Below are 13,335 nucleotides of genomic sequence, written 5' to 3' on the forward strand. Positions count from 1 at the left end.
CAAAAAGCAAGTTGGGGAGGAAATGGTTTATTTGGCTTACACTCCCACATCCATAGTTCATCCCTGAAGGAAGTCAGGACAGGAACTCAAACAGGGCAGGATCCAGAGGCAGGAGCTGCTGCAGAGGCCATGGAGGGGGTGCTGCTTACTGGCTTGCTTCCAATGACTTGCTCAGCTCACCTACTTACAGAACCCAGGACCAGCAGCCCAAGGATGGCACCACCCACCATGGGCTGGGCCCTCCTCTATTGCTCACTAGTTGAGAAAATGCCTTACAGCTGGATCTCATGGCAACATTTCCTTAACTGAGGCTCCTTCCTCTCTGATGACTCCAGCTCGGGTCCAGTTGACACATACAACCAGCCAGCACAGCCTCCTTAGTAAAAGGTTCCTTCTGAATTGAAGTGTTCCCTCCTGGAGGGAGAAGAGAGGCTCTGGAGATTGGAGACATGAACAAACCTCACAAGCTGGGAGAGCTGAAACCTTCCCGAGTCACGTAAGTCACGTGTTGTGGAGGCGGCGAGCCATCCCTCCCATGGGAGAAAAGATGCAGAGCTGCCTACAGGAGGCTGACCAGCTCAGCTGCCTGATGGGTCCCCCATCTGTCTGCAAGTGGCGCAGAACTCCTGGGGTTGTAGCAGTTGGGACATTCGTACCCAGGCTGGGGTGGGCTTTGGCGCGATCCAGCTGCCTTTGAGTTGTACCTGCTTCTGGTAACCAAACCCTCACCCATACTCCTATAAGTAACCATTAATCCTACCGGTTCACCAAGCTGGACTTGGGTGGGCTTGTTACTTCGGCCTGTCACTGGCTCCCTATTTGGGGTGGGTAGACATTTGTCTCTTGTCTCCCCAGGAACAGTCTCACCCAACAGGCTGTGGTGAATGAATGAAGGAAGCGTGAGTTATTTCAATTAAGGCCATAGACACCAAGTAAGACTGCCACGTAGTGAAAACAGAGATACAGGGGGACACACTCTGGAGTAACTGTCTGTTGGGGGATGGGAGTAGGTTACATTGGTTAAAGAGGAAGAAGACTGATTCCCACAGGGTGCAGGAATGGGTCTGGGCATGAATTGAAGTGTTGGTAACTTGCTTCCCCCCGCCCCCCGGGTCCCAGACAGGCCCCCTGCCAACTATCATCATGGCCTCACACAGGTCGCTGCCCTGTCGCCAGCCCAGACACGTGGGGCCCAGGGCAGGGCTGGGGCAAACCCTCCACTTCAGGAGGGAGGCTGAGAGGAGCACCTGGCCTTGGAGGGAGGGAGTCCTATTTCGCATACATCCAAGGCCAGCCGGGCCTCTAGAAGGTGGCTGTGTAGTGGCACCGTCCCCTCAGAACAGGGTAGAGATGCTCTGGGATCTGAGCCGCCGGCCCCATCCCAGCAGCCTCCTCTGCATAAGTCCGGGCATACTCCCCAGGAGCGGCGGGGTCTGCTTCATGTGGGCAGCTCCTCCTAGTCCCCTAAGCCTCTGTGCTTCCCCACCTGTGACCCATGGAAGGCCCATCTGCCTGTAAAGAAGCGGTGCCTGGAAGGCGCATTGGTAGCTGGACGCTGGAGCCTAAAGTTAAGACAAAATCTTAGTTGGCCCAGCGGGTGGCAGAGTGAAGCAGGGTGACTGGGGCCCCTGGAGGACAGGTAATTCTTTTGTGATTGCAAACAGTCTTCCATAGTTTGCCTGCACTCCACCCTGCCTGCCCACAACAGGGATGGAGTACATCACCCATCCATGTGATGTTCCTGTGGTCTCTGCGATGAACGGGGAGTGGGTGGGGAAGGTCTGTACTGCATGTGTGAACCCGCAGGCTCGTGTTAAGCACCGCTGTTCCACATGTGGCTGGGGGCAGAAGTGCTCCTCAGATACCCTTCGTTTTTATGCAGGAAGAAACTGAGGTCAGGGTAGTTACCCGAATATTGCCCAAGAAGTTACCTTGTAGGTGTCTGCAGCGTGATTTGACTAACTCAAAGGTGGGCCCCTGCAAGCAGCTGGCCACCTGCAGCACATGTAATCAACTCAACAGCTGGAGTTTATTATTTTTAAAAGAATATTTAATAACTACCAGCCTTTCCTTGCACCTGTGGGACTTCACACTATCAAATCCTGATACATCTCTCTTCCTGCAGACACCCTTTGCCAGATCTCTAGCCCCTGGGTTTGGAAACAGGGGTGGCCCAGGTAGTGAGGGCAGCTGTAGATTCAGGCAGCCAGGTGGCATTCTCTCCACTGTACCACCCTACCACCCTGCCCACCTCTAGATCCAGAGTCAGACTTCCCAACTAGCTATTGTTGAAACGGGAGGAGGTTTGAGCAAGTACCCACTCACCCCTGGTGCACCCCAGGTTGGGTACCACTGAACCAACCACTCTTCTGTGGCTTGATGATGCACTGTTGTGGGGGATGCTGTAGTCTGTTTGACTTGACACACATACGAGAGTGAATCGCATCCATAAGCCTGCAAGCTTTCCAAAGGCTATCGGCACACGTGGAGCACGGGCTTTGTGTATGCACAAAGGCTACTATCATGTGGGAAATGGGAGCAAGGCTAGTGCTGCTATTATTAGATTACTTTTCTGTAGAGAAGGGAGGCAGCCACGGGAGAGGTGAGGACCAGAGCCCACTCAGCCTCGGCTGTCCTTTGGGGATGCCAATCGTGGCCAGCCATGATCTGCACAACAGGATGACACTTATTAGTAATTATAGAGAATGGTTTAAAATGTACATCGGACTGGTGAGGTGGTTCAGCGGGTGATGGCACCTGCCGCCAAGCCTAACCACCAGAGTTTCATCCTTGGACTACACAGGGTAGAAGGCAGGAACTAACTCCTGCAAGTCCTCTGACTGTCCCATGCACAGTACAATAGTGTATGTGTATGACTGTGAATATACACATGCACATTAAATAAATGAATGTAATTAAAATGTTTAAATGTATAGCATTTATTATGCATTTTACAAAATAAGCATGAAAAATATGGAAATTAACATAAATAAAGATAAAATTTTATATATTCAGAAATGCCATCTGGACTTCCACTTTACTTACACATACAGGTATGTACTAGACAATGGAGGTTAATTATGTATGCACAATACGAATCCTAACAGGACCCCAAGCAGAGCCGACTCTCCAACCTCTGTCAGAACCACTTGTGGCAAGCCAAGAACCCACAGTGGCTTTTGCCAGTCTGGCTGGGTTTCCTATTGTCTATGATCCTACATTCACCAGAGGCATTTAGGCCAAAGCCACTGGTGACAGGGGAGGGGGACCTCCTGAGGGGGATCTCAAGAGTAAATGGGGGGCTGGTGCAGTGGGTAATTGTGGTAGTTTGAATGTAACTGGCCCCCATAATCTCATAGGGAATGGCACTATTAGGAGGTGTGGCCTTGTTGGCGGAAGTGTGTCACTGTGGGGGTGGGCTTTGAGGTTTCCTATGCTCAGGATACTGCCTAGTGTCTCAGTCAATATCCTGTTGCCTTTTGATCAAGATGTAGGCAGCACTAAGTCGGCCTGCATGCCGCCATGCTCCCCACCATGATGATAATGGACTGAACCTCTAAACTGTAAGCCAGCCCCAATTAAATGTTTTTCTTTGTAAGAGTTGCTGTGGTCATGATGTCTCTTCACAGCAATAGAAACCCTGACTAAGACAGTATGTAAATGTAGAAGGAGGGAACTGACTCCACAAAGTTGTCCTTTGTGCTGCCCCACAATCACACAATCACACACACACACACACACACACACACACAGTAAGTGGGTGATGCTGTTGTGCTCTGAGTATCTGGCTTATTGTTTTTCTTGCAATAACGGAAGACACTTGTAGCTTTAGAAACACTTTAATTATTGATGAAAAATTCTGCTGTTATTGTGAGTTAAAAAAAAACTCCCTGGCTTTTAATCCACTTCTTCCCCGCACTGAGATAACTGTTTTGTTAATGTGTTTGAAGTATGGTCTTTGAGGAGCTGAACTAATAAAATACAGAATAGGCTTGTTCTTGAATTTCCCTCTTTCCATACATACATACTTCATGTATGTACCTGTTTGTACACAAATACATATAGATACACACATGTGTAATTTAAAAAACAAAAGGACATACATACAACCTTACATTTTGTATTCTTGACTCACTAGCATTAAGTATTTCCTGGTACATTAAATATTCCTTAAAGTGATTTTTAATATGTTCCATTATATGGTTGCCATATGCATTATTTATCTACTTCCCTAGTCAGCATTTTAAGCTGTTTCCAACATTTTTGTACAATAAAGAGCTGCAGCAAACACCACAGCATAGGGCTGTCCATGTTTTCATATGTAAGTTTTAGAACTGGAATGAACTTGCTGAAGTTTTCATGATTATCCAGAGCACATATAAATCCTCAAGATGATGCCTGGCACACAGCAGGCATCTAATAACCAGAAGCTATAAATAGGAACTCAAGGAGCCAGGAGAACAGATGAATTGGGCCCCAGCAGAGGGTTAGTGAGGGAGCGTGTGCCGCCTCACCAGGCACGAATGCAGCTGTGAGGTCTGGGCTAAGAAGCAGGGCACGGGGAGGGGCTGTTTCGTCCCCAGCAGCAGATGGATCTAGCAATAGCCAGAACGAAATGGGTCTGTACTTAGAACCAAACACAGCAGCACCACCACTGCCACTCAGCAGGCCTTCCGTGGGTCCTTTTAGGCGCTCTGGTTGATAGTGGGTCCTGTCTTCATTCAGGGCCCCAGGCCCCTGGAGACTCTGGTCAGAGAACAACCAACATGAGCCAAGTGTTCTCTCAAAGACTATTTATTAGCTGTTCTCACTTGTGGTGAAAGAAAATATAATGAGGATCTAACATTTCTTCCTTGAGGACATGAGCTGGACTGTACGGGCATGGCCTGTGGTGGCTTCACGTGGACAGCTGAGTTATAGAGCCCATCCCCAAGCCCAAGGAAAGAAATGGCGCACTCTTCTGTGAAGGGGTAGGTGCCATAGGTACTTAAGTGTGGGTTTGTTTTCCACACCAGAAACCACAGCGAGACCCCAAAGGCCACCCCTTTCCAAGTCCACCTAGTTGCATCAGTGGACTGTTAGGCTGCTCCCTGGAGTGAATCTCCCTAGTCTGGACAATTCTAGTGCATGCCTCAGCATAGCCAATCTCTGTTCGTTGATGGTGGATTTGATTCCTTAGTACAGTCAGGTGACCGGGAGCAGGTGGATGGACAAGGGAAAATGGGCTCTGGGATACACTGGGGAGAGAAGAGCTGTGAAGGCTATAATAAGGGGATTATTACGTGCCTCCTAGCTGGCCCAAGAGGCCTTACCTAAAGAGACGCTGCTCTTGAAGGCTGCACCAAGCAGCGTGAACATCTGGAGAGGAGGTACAAAGCCTTCTGGAGAAGGATGTGGGCTGTGGCATTCCTTCGGAGGCTTAAACTCTGGGCTGCTTGTTAAAACCCTGACTCACTCATTCAGTGCTCACCGGGAACTAGAGCAGCTCTGCTCCTTCTCACAAAACAGCAGCCTGTCAATCTAACACTTATGTGATCTAGCAAAAGCCAGCTCTTTCAAAGGGGTTTTGATTCCATGTGGACAAGGGATCTTGTCCTTCCGTATCTTCAACCACCTACGGAAGGTATCTGTGTCTGTCCCTCATGATGCCCTGAAGGGAAACAGCCTGAGCTCCAGCAGTGCTCAGCTAAGTTTCTTTGGATGGCCACTGGACAGGGACTGGTCAGCTGGGAAGCCTGCAGCACCTGGACCCCAAAGGGCACCCTTGCAGAGCCACTCTTCCTTCCCAGGCCCGGGAGCCCCATGGGCAGAGTGGGTGAGCCCGTGCCTAGTCCTCCGGGATAGGGGTGTTGCAGTTCCCATGGTAGATCTTGACGTGGCCCTCACAGTGAAAGTATGCCTGGAAGACATCGCTGTAACCATGGTCCCTCCACCAGGTGCACAATTGCCGGTTCCAGGTGCAGTCCAGCACGTGGAAGAGCTCGGGGTGCTCCATGCCAATCATGGTGAAGAAGTCCTGGTCCCCAAGGTGGCCCCGGAAGCGGTACTTATCTGCAAGCTGCTGTACCCATGCAGGCTCCAGCAGATGGCTGTAGAGCGGAGACTGGCGCATGGCCTCCAGGTTCAGCAGCATTACTCCACTGTTGAAGCCAGGGAGCCCCTCAGGTGGAGGGTCCCCAACTCTGGTCTTGGGGTTCTCATGGCGGAACTGCCAGAATGTGTGCCTGTGAAGGGGAAAAACAAACCATCACTATCCCTGTTTGGGGTGAAGGAGCTTGCCAGACTGCTTCCTGGGCCTTCACCGTGACCACTTTTCCTTCTGTTTCACAGAGACAAAAGTAGAGGCATTCTGAGGTTCAGACTCTCATCACATCGCCAGCAGGCAGCCCAGCGGGAGCCTGAATCCAGCCCCACCTCCACACACTCTTAAGTCTCAGGTTCTTCTCATCCTCTGTCACTGCCATCGTGTTGGGATCTGTAGAGATGGCAGGTACTGGGTGACATGCTGAATGGGGAGCGCTCCTCCCTCGGGTGCTGTGCAGTGACTAAAGCTAGGCCCTTGGCTGCAAGTTCACACGGTTCAGAGGACAGCAGCGGGGTAGAACTCCCCACCCTGTCGTTACGGTCCTGAAGAGAAGACACAGGGGGAAGAGGGTCTGAATGATGGCTGGTGAAGTCATAGACAGCCAAACTCAGACTGAACCAAACACACTTTCTGCTTTAGAACAAGCTTCATTCATGACCCTCAGCCTAGCATTTCTGAGGGGCTGGGTAGAGACTGGGATCCAGAGATGATATCTAGGCATATACTCACTCACAAGTCAGGGTGGAAAGCAACTGTATGGAGCCATGTGGGACTATGGCACTTGGAGGAGATGCCACCTCGATTTTGGTCTTTCCCTAGCAGATTCAGAAAAATGACCCTTCTCAGCCTTTTATCCAAATACTTCCATTTGGAGGTGGGAGGAAACATCTAGCAATCTTCCTGTGATTGACATGTTTAGAGCACTGGTCACTCTGCTTCCTAGCCTTTCTAAGATTTTGTGTGCTATGGTGATGGTGGGAACGATACCCCCAAACCTGCACTCACAGACAAGGCCCAGCAGCAGTGCCTGGGATGGGCAGGGCAAGCCTGGGTCACCAAGGTAGGGAATGCATCACGGCCACACCAGGAAATGCACCACACTGTTCACAGGATAGGACGCGCAAGTTGTTGTCAAAAGCAAACCATAGCCCCAGCATTTAAGACCTGCAGCAGGCCCATTCTCTGGTTCAAACCCATGACCCCAGCAAGGGGACAGACAAGCCTTCTTTGTGGTCTCACATGTCAGAAAGGCGGCCGACAGTTTGATCTCAGTAAGGGAAAAGCATGCCCTTGGGACACCAACCAGTGGAGCACACAGGCCCATTGTCAGTGACTGGTCAGGAACCGGCTGTGAGATGAGGGGGATCTGGCTCTGACCTGGCGCCTGCCTGCTGATAACAGATAAGCTTCGGAGCAAGCTGAGATGCTGAGGTCCTCCTGGCCACAGAGCCTGCCATGATGGAACCACCAGTGTGACAACACTCCATCATTTTACCCTACCCCCAAGTGGTTAATTTCAGGGTCAGGTTACAAGCTAGCTACAATTCTACCAGAGACCTGGGGCAGCACAGTGTTTCCAGGTAGAGGAGAGACCCAGCGGGGAGTAGATGCTGTACCATCCACGAACTGGGTTCCTCTTCCAATGGTGGGGTCGGGGCATTTAGCAAGGAGGAAGAGAGCCAGGAAGGAGGGAAGAGAGCTATGGAGAGCGCATCTCTGCTCCATCCTGGCCACTGTTTCCTTCCTTCCCTGGCAGAAGACCCAGAAGAGATCAGGGGCTGGCTGGAGGGGCAGGGTCCTTGGGCACTTCTACCTCATGTAGGTTCCCCAGATGACAGGGCCTTGGGAAGGATGAAGTGACCAAGAGAGGCCTTTGGTGTTGGCAGCGGGGAGCAGGCCAAGGTAAGGATACTGACCGCGTCACTACACCGAGCACGACATCAACCATGGACAAGGGCTCAGACGCACTGAAAGGGTTTTACCCTTCACAAGTTCACAGCTGGGGGTCAGGGGGATACTCTCGCTTGGGGGGGGTCCCCAGATTTTCCCTCTCTGTATCAAGAGTAGCCAAAAGGTAGCCTGACCCCTGCCTTGCCAGGCTTGGGAGAGGAGACAGAACATCTCCTGGTGGAAACTATAACCCAGGTGGCTCCTGAGGAACACCATGGCCAGGACTACACCAGGCGGAACGCAGAGGCATTCTGTAACCAAGAGCCAGGATGGGGGATCAGCACATTTTGATGTATCATGGGCAAAAGGGGCAGGAAAGTGGAAATAACAAGTTCCCACTGTGTCTGCTGAAGCAGAATCAGCCTGCAAAGGAACTGATGCCTCCCTAAGCACAGAATGACCTGTGTACCTTATCAAAGTGCTCCCGCTATCCCAGATGAACCCTGAGGACATGGATCGGCTGTCTTCTCCGGCCTCCATGGCCGCTGCACAGGCTGGAGTTAACGGACAGGGATGTGGCGGGTGAGCGCTTACACAGGAGCTGTGGCGCCAGCTCTCTTCAGCTTCCACAAAGGTAGGGTTCAGGGTAGACTGCACAGCCCTCTCACATTCTTCCAGGACACTGTGGTCTTTGGTCAGCTAGGCAGGGTTTCTGATCTTTGCGGTCCCTTTATCTCTGCCTGCCTCAGATTCCACGGGCGAATGTTCCAATGAGCAGCGCCTGAATTCCAAACTCATTTCTGAACTTGGCCGACACACTCAAGGGCCTGGGGACCAGACCTAAGAACTGCTCTGAATCAGGTCCGTATACATCCTGCCCTTTCCTCACAGGGGCCTGGGGCTGGCTAGCTATGTCCACGGGTCTCCTGTATGAATGCAGGTATGTGGTTCTGAATCCTGATCTTCCAGAAGTTTCTTGGAGAGACCATCCATTCTCACACCCATCCACTCTTCCCTGTGTGGTCTTGTTCCACTCCCCATGATCACCCGGGTGCCGTAACAGCATGGATAAGCTTTTCCCTTCTCTTTGGAAATAGTTTTCAACTGGGAAATAAGCCTTGCACAGATGTAAATAATGAGTCCTTCCAGAAGTCAGTGAGGCCTGTTGGAAAAATACAAATGAAGCCCTTTCAAGCTCTTTCCTCTGGATGGTACATTCCTAGAAGGGGCTGGGTATCCAAAAGCCAAGACCCTGCATGGGGCATGGCAGGAGAGGAAGCAGCCAAGCTGCACATGGCCGACCTTGTTTGGAGGCCCTTGTAGGAAATGTGGGTTTGGCTATAAACACTAGCTCCATCTGCACGCCAGGAATTGAGTTGGCAAACTCCATATCCCCAACATGGTAGACAGCATGGGGTTTAGGCAGAACCCTCGGCTTCTCAGGCTAAGGGCCCCTGGCATAGGTGGGCCAGTCCTCAGGGGTGGAACCAGGCTGGCAGACAGGAGAGGAGGGGACTCCAGCAGAACAGAGACCCAGTCGACACTGTAAGAGACACAAACCAGAGCTCTCCTTGAGGCCCTCCTTTTCTGGAGCTCTAAGTCCTGACCTTCTCCTGCCTGCTTTCCTGGAGGAATAGCCTCCACCGAGCCTCTCTGGCCAGCATGTTCTGTAGACATGGTACCTCTGTGCCCCTGGTCCAGCCTAGGAGGATAAGAAAAGTTTCCAGGGTTGCTGAGCTATTTGTAATAGGACTAAAGAGAATCTCACAAGGGGGGGGAGGGCCTGGAAGGAGGTCTTGGGGAGAAGGCAGGAGGAATTGCTGAGGGAGCAGCTAATGCATACCTTATTAAATGGATCAGGACCACCACCCATCCACACACCAGGGAACAGAACAGACCACAGCCAGCCTAGGGATTGGTGTGGTTTTGAACTCTGCCTCACTGAGGCCTTCAGCTTGGGAGGGAGGGTCATGCAGGGCACTGGGGTGCTGTTGTTACAAGAGCCAAGCTCTGTAGAGAGCCACATCTGCCACCACCTGTAAAGCGGGCCTTTCGCTTTTCCCTCCATGTCCCTGAGCTCTGAGGTCATCAGCTGACTAGGTCCTAACAGAAAGCAGCAAAGCCAAGCAGCCTATTTAACAGAAACTCAGCCTGCCGTGACTGCAGGGCTAGATGTACAAGATGGTGGTGGAGAGCTGGCTGCCTCTGCACATGGTGAGGAAGAACCTGCTTCATGCTGCCCTGGCTTCTGATGGTGTCTTCAGCCCGACACTGACCTCCACCTGCAGGGGGGGTTCCCTGTGTGTGGGTATCTCTAGTCCTCATTCTTCTCTCAGCAGTCATCCCAGATAAGGGGTCACCCTCCTCCACAAGGACTCCTTTACCAACTTACATCTGTGATGTAAGGTGGCATGCAGCAATGCACAATTCCACCCGTAATTCTGTAGAAACGAAGATGGGAAACCGTCATGGCTCATCTTCATCTCACTATTAATGTCAACATCCACAGGCTCAAAACATGGAGGAATGGGGTTCTAGAACTACCAAGTCCTTAACTTTGCTGCTCCTAATGGGCTGAGAAAATGTGTCAGGACGGGCTGGGGAGTCCTGACCTGGAGAGAGACAGAGGAGGCTGGTGCCAGCGACTGGGCAGCGAAGAATGGAAGTCCAGAAATATGAGTGTCGTAAGCCTGTAGGGAGTGGACAGAGCCCCGAGGAGGCAAGTCCCGAGTGCATGTGAACTGTTGACGGACACCACGCTGAAGAGTCCAATGCTTCAGCCCCACAGTGGCAGAGCCGAGCCTGGGTGAAGCTGTCCTTGGGAGGGAGACGCAGTGCCAAGGAGTGACCGTGTGCTCGAAGACTAGCAACTAAAGCTTCCTCCTCCTCTGGATGTTTACAGAGTCCCTCTAAAACTAGCCAGCCCCTCCACCTGTGCTGTGCCTAATAAACAAACACACTGAGGTTCCAGTTGCTGGCGGCAGTAGCTGTGGCTCCACCCGAGTGCACGCACCAGATCCCAGCTTTCCTGTGTGTGTGTCTGTCCTTTCTTAGTCCCTTGCTGCCCCTAGTCAGGGTCTGGGGCCCAAGCCTCACAGGACGAGATAAGCAGCAGCATGTGTCAGTCAGCGGGGAGATGCCCAAAGCCCCCGTTCTCCCTGAGACACACTGGACAACACAGGACACCTGAGCTGAAGGCAGGCAGCAGCTTGTCATCACTTAACGAGCATCTACTGAACCCATGGTACAGGTATCCAACAGACAGAAAATAACCGCTCCTGGCTTAAAGGAGGGCCCTGCAGCCCAGACTTCTGAGGCCTGGACTCAAAGCCAACTGTGTGGGCCACTGAGCTTCTTAGGTCTTGGGTTGGGGACAGGGAGAGGATAACACTCTCTTATGGGACCTCCAGTGGGTTCCGGGAGTAGAAGGCAAACACACAGTGCTTACCACTGTGCCCAGGAAGAGTGGCCCTGTCTGCCACTGTATGTGCTCAACCCAGGAGGGCTGACTCTGTCAACGCCCCTCTCTGTCTGCCCAGCTTGTCTAGGGTGTGGTAACTCAGCAACCAGCCCTTGTCCACCCAGCTAGCCACCTGGAGGTTTCTGTTTCAACATGGCTTCCTGTGCCAGAGTTTGGCATGCTAAAGGTGACCTACAATGCTGTCTGGTTCCCACAGCTGCATAGACTATGACCAGTCAATCTCCATGGGCTACAGAAACAGGTGCTGGAATCCTGGAGGATGGGCAGCCTTGATGGCAAGGCTTGAAATGCCACGAGACAGCCCTCCACACACCTCAGAGCCCTGAAGAGCGGCATCATCAGTCTGAGGTCTTCCCTCCCAGCCAGGTCCTGCAGCTCTGACCATCTCTCAGGAGGTGTGGAGCCGCTAACAAGCTGGGGGCTTCACGTCATGCCACCCGGGAGCAGGTGCTTCAACCTGTGCCTACCTGCCTGGGCATAATCTCAACCACAGGCCTTTCTCCCACCCTGTCCTGGAGCCGGGAAAACAGTGGGTAGGGTTGGGAGACGGCCATCACTCCATCCCACAAACAAGTACAGTTTACAGACGGGCTACATTCTGGGTGAGCTGCATGGGGAGGGTCTGGAAAAGGGGAAGAGCAAGCCAGGTAGTACAGGAGCTAGGCCAAGTGCAGGCTGGGGGTGCGGGAACGGACGGAGACGAGGAAGAAAGATATGGGAAGCCCAGCGGATGGCCGGACACGTGGGTTAACGAAGGCACCCCGGACTTCTGCAGAGCCCAGACATCTGGTGGATGGAAGAAGTGCCTGGCTCAGGCACCTGTCCTCTACACTGAACCCCGAGCAGCTGATACTAACTCAGGCCTTGGCCCCACTCTCTGCTGCAGAATTCTCAGAGGAGCACAGGGCTATACAGACCTTGTAGTTGGATCTGCAGGCCCCACTGTGCCCACTCAGGCCTTCCTGGGTGTCCCTGGCCGGCCTTCCTCCCACCTCCTCTCCTTATGCGGTCAGTCTTTCTCGAGGTTTTACCTCCCCACGTGATGCCCTTCACACTCAAGCCATTAACATCAGCTCTCATCTTTGTACTCAAAGAGAGGGTTATTTTTGCTCACACTTGTAGAGATGTAAGGTCTCGGGGCCTGTTATTCTCTGAGTCTGAAATGTCCCTAAAAGTCTCACATGCTTGAACCCCTGGTCCCCAGCTGCTGGTACTGTTCTGTGAGGCTGTGGAAACTTTAAGGTGTAAGGCCTGGAGAGAGGAAATGGGCCCCTAGGGGTGTGCCTTGGGGTAGAGCCTGACCAATTTCTGGCCCGGATCTTTGGTTTCTGGTCTGTTGAGACGTGAGCACACCTCATCCTCCTGCTGCCTCAGACAGGGGCCACCCCAGGCAGGAGATGATTCTACATGCCATACATGCCGCCATGTTTTCCCCACCACTAAACCGTGAGCCAAAAACCAGTCCAGTTGCTTCTGTGGCGTATTTTGTCCCAGTGATGATAAAAGTAGTGTACACAGCGGTGACAGCCTTCCAGCTGGCAGAGTCCTGAGGTGGCACACACAGTACTGTGTGCCAGGAGATGAGGGGTGCCTGTGTGTGTGCGCTAACTGCCCACTCCGCCTGGCATTCAAACACGCTGATCAGAATAGAATCACACCAAGTACCTCAGCACTCACCCCGAGTAGAGACCAAGCTTGCTGCCGCTCTCCCTGGCCCTTCCACAGCTGCCTCTACCATCCAGAGCCCCACACTGCAGTCTGGCACCTCACTGCTCATCACCACGACCCACCGTCTTCCTTTCTGCTCTGCCACTAGGGCACCCTCTGCTCCTTCCTCACCCTGGCCATCTGAGGCAGGCACGAGACCCTCCAGAAACCT

The 13,335-nt window shown here is 52.5% G+C and overlaps 1 protein-coding gene across 1 annotated transcript in view; it reads right to left on the reverse strand.

Annotated features, from left to right (window-relative positions):
• Positions 1-2,915: 2,915 nt before the first annotated feature.
• Xxylt1 (xyloside xylosyltransferase 1) overlaps positions 2,916-13,335 on the reverse strand; it is a 148,296-nt gene continuing 137,876 nt past the window's right edge. The window contains exon 4 of the mRNA XM_052740536.1: positions 2,916-6,224. Within this exon, the coding sequence (XP_052596496.1) occupies positions 5,828-6,224 (397 nt within the window). The 3' untranslated portion in view covers positions 2,916-5,827. The remainder of the gene's footprint in view (positions 6,225-13,335) is intronic.

Source organism: Peromyscus californicus, unplaced genomic scaffold (assembly GCF_007827085.1).
Source record: "Peromyscus californicus insignis strain IS unplaced genomic scaffold, ASM782708v3 Scaffold_16__1_contigs__length_79575227, whole genome shotgun sequence".
NCBI lineage: Eukaryota > Metazoa > Chordata > Mammalia > Rodentia > Cricetidae > Peromyscus > Peromyscus californicus.